The sequence below is a fragment of the Vulpes vulpes genome, chromosome 5 (genome assembly GCF_048418805.1).
Source record: "Vulpes vulpes isolate BD-2025 chromosome 5, VulVul3, whole genome shotgun sequence".
NCBI classification, from domain to species: domain Eukaryota; kingdom Metazoa; phylum Chordata; class Mammalia; order Carnivora; family Canidae; genus Vulpes; species Vulpes vulpes.
This window is the reverse complement of record NC_132784.1, coordinates 140,270,127-140,284,084: the sequence shown is the minus strand read 5'-3', so window position 1 is coordinate 140,284,084 and position 13,958 is coordinate 140,270,127. Positions and strand designations below refer to the sequence as shown.

Here is a 13,958-nt window from a genome sequence, read left to right as displayed (position 1 = left end):
GGGAGTGGGCACGGCGGGGGGGGGGGGGTCATCAGTGGGAGCCTGGGGCATCGGGAGGTGCGGCAGGGCCTGCGGGGGGGGCGACTACCTGCCACCACACGGTGGACAGGTGACAGGGCCTGCAGCAAGGGGCCGACCCGGACCGTGGGGGGAGCACGAGGACCCCCGGGGGCTCACGCACAGGGCACTTGTGAATGGGCCGCCCCAGGCTCATGCTGAGCTGCAGGGTGGGCTCAGGATCGCCCTGGTCCTGCCTGGTGTGTGCTCGCTCCTTCCTTCGATGTGGCCATGGCCGCGCCCACCGAGGCATTGCCCGGTTCCTCGCAGTGACCAGTAGGGTTTGCTCACAGCGAATCCACTTCACTCCTTTAGGAGCAAGGACACCTGGGGGCCCAGGGCGTGACCCCGGGGTCTCGGGATCGAGTCCCACATCGGGCTCTGCATGGAGCCTGCTTCTCCCTCTGCCTGCGTCTCTGCCTCTCTCTGTGTCTCTCACGGATAAATAAAATCTTTAAAAAAGAGTAAAGTAAGACATAGCTAGAATGTCGACCAACGCGTGCTGTAAAGCATAGTCTATACTTCCACTGTGAGGACTAGAAATCATCTCCACCTGGGGTCCTTTCTAGAAGGTTCTTGTCATGCTTCCGTTTCTTGATGTATCCCTGTTGCTGGCTCTGGTTCCAGTTGCCGGTGTCCACGGCTCAGGGATGGTCCTGCGGAAGTGGGTCCCGCGGCTGAGGGACGGGCCTGGCCTCTATACTGCCCTGTGTCTATGCGGCTCTATGATTTGCTGTGTGTGTGTGGTGGGTGTGATTCCGTGTGCGGTCACCCCCCTTGGCTGGGCCTTTCCTGTCCCTTATGACGTCCCCAGCAGTCTGCTTCCTGGGGGTCCCCTAAGGGGCGAGGCCGGAGAGGAGGGCGTGGTCCACCCCAGCAGGCTTCAAGCACGTTGTCGCAGCCCATGGTGACGCCATGACCTCGGTGTCCCTGGCGGGCCTGATGGCATCTTCCTGTCCCCCCCCAGCATGCTGAGCACGTCTGTAACCCACCCCCTCCATGGCTGGGTCCTGGGTGTGCCACCCACACTGCCCCACGCTGCGTCATTTGGGTTTTCCACGTCTCTCCGTCCGGTGCTCCAGCTCCTCCTTGGAGCCCGACGTCACGTACCGAGTCCCCCTCAGTCTCCAGTCCAGGTGAATGGTCCACGTCCGGCGTCAGAGGCCCAGACCTTGCCAGCTTCAATCCCGGCTCCGTGTCCATTTCAAACGCGCACACCTGGGCAGGCTGGACCAGGTTTGGCTTTCCTCGGCGTCAGCGCTCCTTGATCCCAGATGGCTGTTCCTGCAGAGTTAACGTGACAGGGTGGGCGGTGTTCACAGAACGCCTGCTGTGTTGCCCAGGGCATGTTTTCTGGAATTCCTTGGCACCGGGTTGGGACAGTAGCATTGTTTGGCCGGGTTCTCTGTGTACAAGGCCTTCTGTGCTGCTCACGGGCTTTCCCCGGTTTCTTCTGCATGTTGCTGGCCGCCTGGTGTCCCCGGGTCCCGCCCTCTGCCTCTCTATGGCTTCTTTTCATACCCATGGACGGATCAGCATCACAGGACTGCAGAACCGGGCGCCTGGCTGGCTTAGTCGGTGACGCCTGAGGCTCTTGATCTCAGGGTCATGAATTCAAGCCCCACGTTGGGTTTGGAGCCTACTTAAAAAAAAAAACAAAAACAAAAACAAAAAAACAAAAGCAAACCAAACCCAAACCCAAAACCAAAACCCAAAAGGCAGAGTTGACACTCAGCAAATAGGTAGCACATCTTCTGTAGGAACGAAGTGTGACTCTCCAGTCACGTGCTCCATTGAAGGGATTTATCTCCTCGCTGGGCTGAGAGAAGGTCATGTCCTGTTGTGCTCTGTCCCCAGGAGGCGAGCTGGACAAGGTGTTTGCCCATGGGGGTGCCGGACGCATCCGCTTCCTGGGCCGGGTCTTGGTCAACCTCTCCTCCTGTGTGGCGCTGAACCGCTTCCAGGCCCTGGAGTCCGTCGCCAGCCTGGAGGCAAAAGCCCAGGAACTCATGCGACACAACAACTTCTTGGCCAGTAAGTATCCAGCGAGAAACACACTGGGGCAGGCACGGGCTCCAGGGCGCTTGCCGCTCTGCGTCGGTCTCCCCCGCCGCGTGTGACGGGGCTTGAAAAGAAAAGATGTCCTTGTCCTTTCCGGTTAAAACAAAACCAAGCAGAAAGACTCCCTTTGAGTGGTGAGCTGGGCTCTTGGCGGCTCCCATCCCGGGCCGTGCACCATTCGCGGCACCTGTTTTACTAGTTCATGGTGTCGTTTTAGGTAAAATCTCACTTGATAAACTGCGTCTCCCGAGTGAGTCATGCTCTGGTGCCTCCTCACTTTTACTTTGATCGCAGCAGCTTGACTCCCCGGGGGCGCGTGGCGGCAGGCCACGGCCGTTCCCCCGCTGTCACTCGTGTGCCCGTGTCCAGGATACACACCAGGCGTGCTCCGGTCTTGAATGAACACGGACTTATTCTTTCATTTGGGTTTGCGTGCGCTTGCTGAGGGCTGCCGTGACACGGGATCCAGGCTGTGGCCTCAGCAGCAGAAATCTGTTCTCTCATGGTTCGGGCCAGAAGTCCGTGGTCGAGGCGTCGACGGGGCCGGCTCCTTCTCAGGTCGAGGGGACCATGCTCCAGCCTCCCCTCGGCATGTCCACTGCCACCGTCTGGGCCTCATGCCGGGGTCTCTCCGTGTGGGACCACGTTCCCCTCCGAGGACACCGGTCCTCCTGGATGACAGCCCACCCTGAGGAGCTCCTCCTCCCTCGGCCTCGCTGAGGACACGGTCTCCTCCTGCGCTCGCATTCTGCTCTGCGGGGCGCCAGGACTTGCACGCGTGAACCCTGGAGCGTCCTGTTCCACCCCCAGCAGGCGTGGTGTGCGACCCTCAGAGGATTCATGTGCCCGACACGGTCCCCATGTTTGCATTCAAGTGATCGATCAATAACCCGAAGGCACCAGTTCCTTGGTTGAAATTGGAGCCCAGCTGGGCCTCGTTACATCATGCGATGCGACAGCTCTCTGTGTCCGGCGTCGCTCGCCGCTGTCACCACACCGTTGACCCCATTCCCTTCCATCCCCCGACATCCTCCTCCTAACCCTGCAAACCTGTTCCTCCCCTGCCTCATTCTCAGAAAACGGAAGCCTGATTATCTGAACAGCCTGGTGCCATTTTCCAAGTTCTATAAAAATGCGAAAGAAATCATTTTGGTACAAATTTTTCTGGGTACAGATTATCTTGTTGCAAATAATCGATGACACACAGTATGGATTTGTGGACGGGTGCCTGCCTGCACTGCCCCCCCAGGGCGCGGATCCTTCCCCGGAGGGCGTGGGGCTGAGTCTGGGGCCCGTGGGGCTTGGCCTCCCTCCACCTGCTCGGGCCATGGGGGAGGCGCCCTGAGCGCGTGGTGACCCCGTTCCCTTTTCTGCCGGCAGGTATCATATTCAACAGTTCGCTGGCCGACCGTGACCGGGGGACGCGGCCTGTGCGGCTGCCCCCCCACATCACCTACACCATCCGAACCAGCGTCTTGTACAGCATGAGGACAGATCTGGTGAAAAATCCTCTCTGGAAGTTTCATCCTCAGAACCTACCGGCCGATGGGTTCAAGTACAACTACATCTTTGTCCCCTTGCAAGACATGATCGAGAGAGCCATCATCCTGGTGCAGACGGGGCGGGAGGCCGTGGAGCCGGCCGTGCAGACGCAGGCCATCCCGTACCCGTGCCACACCAGGGACCTGTGAGTAGGCCCCACACAGCCACCCCGCCCGCGGGCGCCTGCTTTACAGTGGATGTGCTTTGTGTTTGGATCTCTGAGCAGAGGACGTCTCGGAGCTCCCCTGTAGGTGTTCTGAAGGGCATTTAAGGGAAGTCCACACCCTGGTTTAATTGCTTATGATTGCCTTCCTGCACCCGGGCGACCCATTCACAGGGGGAACTGCGGGGATTATGGGATAGTGCGGAACGTCACATTTGACACCAGGCGTCCGTAGCTTTAAAGACCCTTCAGGAGGAATCTGAACAGAATTCACAGGTTTCACGTGCAGACCCTGAACAGTCAGCCTGCTTGCAGGGCGGGGGGGTGGTTCAGAGGCCGTGGGGGTGGCTTAGGGGCTCGTGAGGCCATCTGAGGACACCTGGGGTTAGCTCCTGACCTGGCTGGTGATGTCCTTGTGGGAGAGAAGGGATGGTCGGTTATGGGCTGGAGCAGCTGGACCACATCACTGGAAGGACAGTGGCGCCTGGGCCAGATGGGGCTTGCAGAGTGTAGCGGAGGGGGTGCCCCACTGGACGCGGACCCCCAGGTGTGGTCAGGTGGTCAGGAGCCCAACAGCCACAGTGCTGCACGGGTGGGCTCAGCCCTGAGGGATGCTCTTCCTGGAGCGTCTCGTCCCGTGTCCCAACGAGATGCCCCGGGAGGCAGGTGTGGGGAGCACAGAAGAAGGGGGTGAAAGGAGGCCGGCAGAGGGGCCACCTGGAACCTGTCGGTGATGGGGCAGGCGGCAGACGCTCACCCTCCAGGGGTGCCACAGAGCAGGGGCTGCCGCACAGCAGCCACCTGACCGGGGCCATGCCCCCTGACCTGACGCCTGCCTCGCCCCCTCCTTCTCGCCTGGCTGCACGCTTTCTGCACCACGGCTCCCCGGGGCCTTTTTAGGAAGCAAAACCTGGTTGCTCAGGCGGTACCTTCCCAGGGCAGCCTGAGCACAGGCTGCACCCACGTGGTTGCTTCTCCAGGGGTGTCAGAGCGCAGTGCCCAGGCAGAGGGTCAGGAGCAAGACAGCATTTGGCGACAGAGGTCATCAGATGACCAGGGTGCCATTGGAACCAGGACTGCCTCACTATGCGGATCATCTGAAAGCCCCTTACCCTCCGTCTTTGTAAAGTGAAGACTTTACTTTCAAAGTAATGATCGTTTTGGCTTTGGATGTTTTCAGCTGTTCCTTCTCTGCTCCTGAACTATTTTTTCTTGGAGACCATATCCCCTAGAGCAAAATTTGAAAAAATGGCTTTTTTCTGGCCAAGTGTCGTGCACAAAACCTCACAACAGCCCCAGTGCCAGGGCGTTGTGGGGATGAATGGCCCGTTTCCAGATACTGGGAGAAATGGACTTTTTATGATGTTGTCCCTTAGCCGAATCTCGGGAAGATGGGATTCCGAAAGCCTCTCTCTAGCTCCAAAGCATGCTGTTGATGTTCCCCCTGGAAGAGGGGCTGGGGCGAGTAGGAGGGGCGGGTTCCTCTCTCCGGTGCAGGGGAGCCTGGGGTTTGCCCCCAGGAGGGTGCACTGCGCAGAACGGCCCCCATCCCTGCAAACATCCTCATGGCAAGTCAGAGGTGGCCTGCGTGGTGGCCAGCTTTCCCTCCGAGCTGACCGTGGTGCTCGGCTAATGGGCTTTGTGAGGGAGAAGGGCCCCATGTGCTTTCTCACCCCTTGTGAATGGGACCCATTCAGGCCTCAGGCTGGAGGGAGACACGGTGACTCAGCGACTCTGTCCGTCAGTCATTACTCATGTTGAGAGTAGCTGCCATATGTCCCCGCCGTCATCATATATGGTCACACAGTATGGACCATGCTGTACTTTCTGTCTCCCTGACCTACTTGGTTTATAATGAGAAGCTTGTCTGTTTTCATCCCTGTCACCGATGCCACCCATCCTGTCCCTTCTCCCTTCTGGAAACCGCCACTTTGTTCTCCGTAGTTATGAATCTGTTTCTGTTTTTTTTTTCCCCCTTGTTATTAGTGCTGTTTGTTTATTTTGGTCTTTTTTACTTTCCACATAGAAGGAGAATCACGTGGTGTTTGTTGTTCTCTGACTTGTCTCACTCATCATAAGACCCTCTAGGTCCATCCATGTCGTTGGAAACGGCAAGATCTCATTCTTTTTACAGCTGGGTAATATTCTTTTGTATACTTTGGAATATATGGTATATATTGGTATATATTTGGAATATATGGCCTATAGACCCAGGGTCATCGCAGGACCTGCAGCCCCGTGTCGGCACATTCCTGCCCTGTGCTGCCTGAGCCACGTGTCTAGCTACGGCCCTGGGCCATGGGGTTGTGGGGTCACTTTTACTCATTCCCTCCTTGGATACGATAGGATTTCATGATTTCTCAGAAGTCTCTGTTTTACTCCTTTGAAGCACGAGAAGCAGTAGCCTCATTTTCTGAGAGTCAAGCCTTGGAGGCCCTCATCGCCATATATCCTTCTGTTCTGTCTGGTTTCCACCGATGTCCTTACCTGAAGGCTCGGTGGGCCTGTGGGAGGTGGAGGCCCAGTGGAGAGATCCTATAAGGCCCTGGTCCTCGGCCACCGGGGTGATGGCTCTGAAGCATGGTGCCGACCCCCAAGCACGCTTGTGGGAGGTTTTTAGTAGCTCCTGCTACTTGCGGAACGAGTCATACAGTCGTTAATGGACTCATTTGTTTGACTATTTACTATGTACTATGTGTCCGTCTCCATACATGGGTGGGTCAGTGAAGGGACAGGTGAAATCACCCGCTCCCGTGCCTGAGTTGAGGGAAGCAGGGTCTACACATACAATAAAGCAAACACTTGAATTGAGCCCTGCTGCTGTGGGATGAGGACTGCACGGCCTCATCCAGAGGAATTATTAATGTGGCCAAGGGCAGCCTTGCCAGGGAGGAGATATTCAGTCTATTAAGAAAAATTCAACTGAGTAAATTTAAAGATCAAATGGGCTTTATTCGGGGCTCCCGAATCAGGCATCAGGCATCATCTCATGTGGCAAATACAAAGAAGCGCCCAGAGCAGGAGAAAGGGAAAGGCTTGTCAGGGCAAAAGGAGACAGAGGACATTACTAGCAAAGAGCACATTGTTTCAGGCCAGGCTGCCCTCCGAGGGGGCACAGGGGAACACAGGGGGCGTCTCTGCAGCGCTGACCAGGTGATTCCAGGTCGACTGGTGGAAGATGCGCGCTCCTGGTGGCTGGAGCTGCACTTAGGCTTCGCTCGCTGATGTGGCTCAGCACAAGTGACCCATGTTTCGGGCCTGTTCTCTCTCTCTCTCTCTCTCTCTTTCTCAAAGATTTATTTATTTATTTGAGAGAGAAAAGGAGAAAAAGAGAGAGTGAGGGAGTGGGGGGGGGGCAAGGGAGGAGAGAGAAAATCCTAAGCAGGGTCCCTGCTGAGCCTGGAGCCCAGTCTTACAACTTTGAGATCCTGATCTGGCTGGGCAGGAGCCTGCTTCTCCCTCTGCCCTTCCTACTCATATTCTCTCCGTCACTCAGTCTCTTTCTCAAATGAGTAAATAAAATATTTTAAAAAAAGAAAGAAAACTTGCCTTTGGAGCCAGGTCCTCCTCTTGCTGGTCACAGACCTCGGGCCAGTGATGTGACGCTTGCTGGTGGGGATCCCTGCCGGGATCGGGATGCTTGTCGCCCGCCGGCCCACCTCACTGGCTTGCAGGGCACAGCGGTCGCGTGTTGCTGAAAACCAGACCTGGAGGGGATGAGACCTGCCTGTGAGCGCCTAGGGCGATCTGGGGGCCGTCGGGGGAGGCAGGGGAGCAGCGGGCAGAGGCCGGGCTGCTGGGGATGTGGAGGCCGCTCTGCACTTTGGACACAAGCCCTGCATCTTGAGTGAGAAAAACAAAAGCCAGTCCCTCTGGTTCTTTCCCTCTCCTGTCCTCTTTGAACTCGGTGGCTGCAGCTGCGGCTAGTAGAGGCCGGCAGCAGGCAGAGGAGACGCTAGGCAAGGGGTCATTAGAATGTAAATCCAGCATTCGCCACCTTCAGGAAAAGAGCTGGTGCCAATGAATGTTTCTGAAGATCAGAGCGTCCCTTCCTAGATGCTTAGTAAATCAGCGGCTTGATTTCCTGTTTGCAGACTTTGGCTGAAGGTACTTTTGTCTGAGTTCCAGACTAGGAATGAATAGTCGGAAGCATCTGGAACACACCTGGTTGATTTATGTGGTGTGGACAGTAGGGGGCGGATGGAATCCTATTCTGACCTCCCTGACTTTGATATGTTTCTTTTTTTATTGTGAGTTTTATAAAAAAATGAATATCAAGGGTTGAGACAACAGAGGGAAAAAAATCCTACTTCATACCCTCTTCTTACACGTCGGTTCCATTTTGTTTTGTTTTCGGACTGCTCCTCCGCGCGTTGTCGTGGTGATGCGCATGTCACATACAGGACGTCATGAATCTTGCTAAGACACAGGTGCCTGCGCTGGTTCTTTGGAAAACAGTGTGTCCGGCACTTGCCAGGTGTCAGGTTCCGTGGGCTCCTGGGTTCCTGGCAGGAAGAAAAGGTGTTCACTCAACGTGAGGCTCGAACTCACATCCTCAGGAGCAAGGGTCACGTGCTCCACCACCTGAGTCAGGCCGGCGCTGCAATTTTATTTTGCTTTATTTTATTTTATTTTATTTTATTTATTTATTTATTTTTGCAATTTTAAAATACCTTACGTGTACAAGGGCCTTCGGTATGTTCTGCTTCTCTTTTTCCATTTTCATGGAACTATATTTGGACTTTATTTATCGATTCTCTCTGAATACTTGGAATATGGGTGCCGATGGTCTTTGTCTCCCAAGAGCTGTTTGAGTAAAGTTTCTATTAATTTCCAAGTGGAAGTCCTCAGGAATTTCCAAAGTTACTAAGTGTACTTATAATAAGAAAAAAATAAGGGGCACCTGGGTGGCTCCGTTGGTGAAGTAGCTGCCTCTGGCACAGGTCATGATCCTAGCATCAGGTCAAGCACTGAACATCATCGGGCTCCCTGCTCCTCTCCCTCTGCCACTCCCCCTGCTTGTGCTCTCTCTCTCTCTCTCTCTCAAATAAAATATTAAAAAAATAAATAGAAACTACTCTGATAGCATTTTTTTTCCAATCAGATTGACAAACACTCAAAAAGGCACCCTATGCTAACTGCCACCTCCTGCGGGTGTACCCTAATTTTTGCATTGACTTCAGAAAGCATCTTTATCACGTCCACATTTTGAATTAACAGCATTTCTCCCTGTCAGCTAATAGATAATCTCCTCTTGTGAATGATTCTTGGGCACTTGGGAAGAATTTCTAATTTCCTCTTTTGGGAGTACAGAATCGATCCATACTCACTTTGTTATTTAGGGATTCTCTTTCCTTGATGTGCATCCTTTCATGTGTCCTGGACTAAGGCACATAGGTCATGGTCCCCCTCCTACTTGGTTGTCCCTCTCTCTTTTCCCGTGCTGAGCACAGATGTGAGCTCCTGTCTTCAGAGTCCTAGTTAATGCTTCGTGCACATAAGTTAACGTGATGATCCCTGCTTGCTTCCCTTCCCTCCTTTCTCCCTCCCCCTCTCGCTCTCTTCCCTACATCTCTGTGTTCCCATTTGCTTGATGTGCCATGTGCCTCTGCCCTTAGACTTTTCTGAAATGTTTTGTTTTGGGTGAGTCTCTTGTATGTTTCATATACCTTCTTATTTAGGTGACGGTAGGTGTGTAATAGGATGAAGTGAACTTCCTTGTATAGATATTCTTAGGTATTTTTCTATACTTGTAATTTTGCTTTTAAACTCATATTTAGGGGCACCTGGGTGGCTCAGGGGTTGAGCATCTGCCTTGGGCTCAGGGTGTGATCCCGGGGTCCTGGGACCGAGTCCCTCATTGGGGTCCCTGCAGGGAGCCTGCTTCTCCCTCTGCCTGTGTCTCTGCCTCTCTCTCTCTTTCTGTGTCTCTCATGAATAAATAAATAAAATCTTTTAAAAAAAAGAAACCTCATATTTAGTGATGCTTTATTGTAGTTCTAGTGGATATCTTATAGTTGCAACATCCTATGAGTAATATCAACCCTTTATTTTTTTATGATGTGAAATAAAAGCAAAGTAATTTCTCTTTCTCCACCAGTAAATTTTCCTCTCCATCATGCAATTTTGGTTGATATTATCCAATGTCTTAGATTATACCATGAAAGACACCTACGCTTATAATCTGTGTTTGTGAACTTTGAACAAATAGCCTCTAATTTTCACACTTGTCAACTTATTCTCTCTGATTCATTTCTCTTAACCTTCTAATTATTGTTTGTTTTATCATTTCTACATTTCAGGGAACATAACATTTCCTGTCTGTCTTGTCATATGAATTTCCATTTTTGTTTTAGTCTTTCTTTTACTGGAACCACATGTTCATTGCTGAGCATTATCCTAATACTGTAATTTACCGGTCATCCTTGGGTGGGCCAAAATTTGTCTTCTAGTAATTTCTTTAAGATGATCATATGAGGTCATATAACCTGAGTTCTTACATCCGTAAAACTCTTTGCAGCATTTATATCTGAAAGGCAGCTTGGCTGGATATGAAATCCTTGACTCAGTATTTCCTCAAGTATCTTGTAGAAATAACTCCATTATCTGTGGCCTTGAATGTGATTATGGAGCAATCTGAGGCCGCTTTGATGTTTTCCTGCTTTTATTTGACCTGTTAATTTGGGGGAGTTGCTGGTGACTTCTTCAAAATTCAGTGAAATCAGTGGGATACATTTCTTTTCTTTTCTTTTTTTTTTAGTGGGATACATTTCACTGTTGACCATTCTAGGATAATTTTGCATGGCGCAGGATAAGACCTTTCAATGTGTAGATTCAGGTTTAAGTTTCCTTGTATGGAAATTTTGTCAGACCTTCAGGGTCTCCAATTGCATGGATTTCTTTTCCCTGCATTTCTTATCCATAAAATTTTCCTACTTTACAAAAAAAAAATGCCTTGTATCATTTCTGATTTTCTTCGTTGTGTTTCTTATGTCAATTTTTCACGGTCCCATACCACGTTTTATGCAGTATCGACATGTGCTTCTTCCAATTATATCTTTGTTTGTCTGATGGGTACTGTTTTCCTTCTATTTCTTTCTAGGTTTTTCCAGTTCACACTTCATTTCGTCTTGCTGTCTTGCCACCTCATCACTGAATTGTAGCAATTCTGCTACAGAGTGTTTTTTTTTTTTTTTAATGCATGGAATTCCCTTTTTAAATACTTTTACATTTATAGCAAAAAATATGTTCACTGTTTTCATCTGCTTCACGGTACCATCTCTTGGGCTTATTTTTTTCATTTGTTACTAACTGTGGGTCTCAACCACCTTTATCCCTTACATAAATGTGCTGGATTTGTGTTCTTATTGTTGTTACTCGTTCTAAATGAATTGGGTATTCCTGGCCAGTCATTTGCAAGGGGTCCCATTAGTGGTGAGGACCAGGTGACATTCCCGTGGCCACAAGGGCTGAGAGCTTCCTGCAGATACATGTGTTCTTCGCATAACAGTCAGGTCCGGGTGCAGGAGTGGCTTCTAGTACCACCCTCCCCTTAACATGCAGCTTGGCATCCACTTAACGCATCCTGTTCCATATGCTGTACCTGGATCGTGCCCAGGACTTTAAGAAGAGCAGTTTGACGACACCTTCTAGATCTTCAGAGTGTGGGCTTTGCTACTGGTATCTCCCTTACCTACTTCTTTGTGTGACTCCTTCTTGACCTTGATTATTTTAGCAGCTGTTCAAATCAGAACAAACATTTTTCCCTTCTCGTTGACTAGGGGCTGGTTCTCAGCAGCGGATTAGGCAAGGGAGAGGCACACAGCCACCTACTACAGTTTCTCACTCCACACACTTTCTCCCAAGTGGCCTCATTCAGGCTGTACGTGCAGAGTGTCTGGACGTTCTCTGGCTCCGGGGTAGTGGCTGTAAGAACTCCAGAACTGGGTTTATTCCACTGCAGACCTGTCATGACTTTCTCCTTTACAAAGGTGGGGGGTCCATAGGACACGCACATCACAGCCCCAGACCCACAGAGAGTCCCCACCCAGTGTGACTTCTGGGCAGTAACTCGGGTGGAACCTTAATATTTGTGTGTGATACTAATTGGCTGTTTGTAAGACGTTGCTGGAAGTACAGAATCCAATAGCCATCAATTCCAGTGTTTTTAAGTAAAAAAGATAAAGTTGACGAACACATAGACAGTTTTCAACCCCCCGACCCCAAACTCTGTATTAGTTGTTTCTAACTTTACGAGTGATCCAAGCTTCATTTTTGTGGTAAATTGGGCTAGCCCAGGAGAAGTGACGTCACCTGTGGGGTATTCAGGGGTATATAGTATATGGTGTTCCCGTTCAGACTTTTACTTGCACTGGACACTATGAAAAACAAGGACTAAAAAGTCCCAGAAAATTCATGAAACTGAGTAGAGTGTGAGTTACCTATTTAGCTTCACCGTATAACACACAAGTTAACTGATATTTAGCTTTAAAATGTGATGCACAAAGTTGATGGCTCAGCATAGTCATCTTAGGCAGAAAAACGAATAAAAATAAGTTAATCCCCCTTCCTTTTTTTTTCACGCACTCATGGTTTCATTGACAAATACTTGGCTCCTGCTGCGTGGCCTGTCTTTGCCAAGCCGAGGAGCGGGAGGCCTTCCCCAACAGGCCCAACCACCCAGTGTGAAGGGCAGATGGTTAACACTCCGCAGGGAGGTCTGGAGGGGGGGGGGTCCCTTCAAGGCTGTTGCAGCAGGGACCCCGCTAGACGGTCCCATCCCCAGGTCAGCGTCTTTGCCTGCACCCTAGTCCGTCTACACTGCTGCATGTCCGCTGTGGCCTTCCCACATTCTCCTCCTAGGCTTTGCCACCTCCACTTCTCTGTCGTCACGGCATTCAGTGCTCTGCTTAAAAACCACACACCTGATAGGTTCCCTCCCCTCCTTCCAAAACTCTTTCGTGGAATTCCCTTGTTTTTTGAGTAAACCTGCTGTCACCTAGACCCACAAAGTCCTCATAGGGTTCTGGCCCCGCTCATGTGCCACCTCCACCTCCTAACCCGGCTTCAGATTCCTGCGATTTCTGCAGGATTCATTTCCACCTGTTCTGCCCCCTGATGTCTCTTCCACGGACACCTTGGCTAACTACCCTGTTGCAGATAACATCCCTCCCCACTAGGGCCGGAGCTGGTCTTCCACATGCTCGACCACGTGTGTCTCCTCATCCTGGCTTACGTCAGGTGTGCCCCAGCCCCACCGGAACACAGGCTCCTCCATGACAGGACCTTTCTCTGGTTTGCTCACGGACCACATGGCCCATCAAATGGCTTGCCCCTCTCGGCGGCCCCCATGATGGATCAAATCATGAGTGTGTGGCCCAGAGCTCAGAGCCTGGTTGGGGTGGGAATCCCGTATTTACAGCAGAAGTCACAGGGAAGGGACAGAGACAGAAGGAAAGTCAGTTTCTAGAAGCAAAAGGAAGGAGGGAAGGAGGGACCAGTCACTGGAACCAAACCCCCAAGAAGTCAAGAAGGAAAATGATGGAGAAATGCTCCTTGGGTGTGAGGCGTGGTCGTCTCGTCGGCCGTGTCAAGTTGTGTTGGACAGGGAAGCCCGTGGGTGAGGTCTGAGGTCGGGGAGTGAGTGGGGAGGAGGAGCCAGGGAGACTTTCTTTCTTTTAAAGATTTATTTATGAGCGAGCGAGCATGAGCGCGGGAGGGCAGGCAGTGGGGAGGGACAAGCAGGCTCCGTACTCACTGTGGAGCCCCGTGAGGGTCTTGTCTTGTGACCTGAGCTGAAGCCGAGTCTGACACGTAACCGACCGGGCCCCTGGGCGCCCCATGGTGGGGAGACTTCGAGCGGCCACTTGTCAGGTGTCTTGTAGGCGATCATCCACAGTCACCCGAGACGGTCGATGGGAGATAGACCGGTCTCTGCTGACGGGGAAGTTGTGATCGTGGGGTAACGGCCGATTTCCTTCTTCCCACCTGCTCTGCCGAGGAGCGTGTCAGAGAGCAGTGGCCGCTCGAGGGACCTCCAGCCGGCGAGTGTCCTTCGTGACTTTGCACACCTCCCGGGACACCACCAGCCGACCTAAGTCACAGGCCCGTGGAAGTGGCCGCACGAGCTATTGCT

General features: G+C 52.1%; 1 protein-coding gene across 1 annotated transcript in view; it reads left to right on the top strand.

Annotated features, from left to right (window-relative positions):
- LOC112925829 (ATP-binding cassette sub-family A member 13-like) overlaps positions 1 to 13,958 on the top strand; it is a 140,689-nt gene that overhangs the window by 5,404 nt on the left and 121,327 nt on the right. The window contains exons 4-5 of the mRNA XM_072760177.1: positions 1,915 to 2,091; positions 3,499 to 3,805. Of these exons, the coding sequence (XP_072616278.1) occupies positions 1,915 to 2,091; positions 3,499 to 3,805 (484 nt within the window). The remainder of the gene's footprint in view (positions 1 to 1,914; positions 2,092 to 3,498; positions 3,806 to 13,958) is intronic.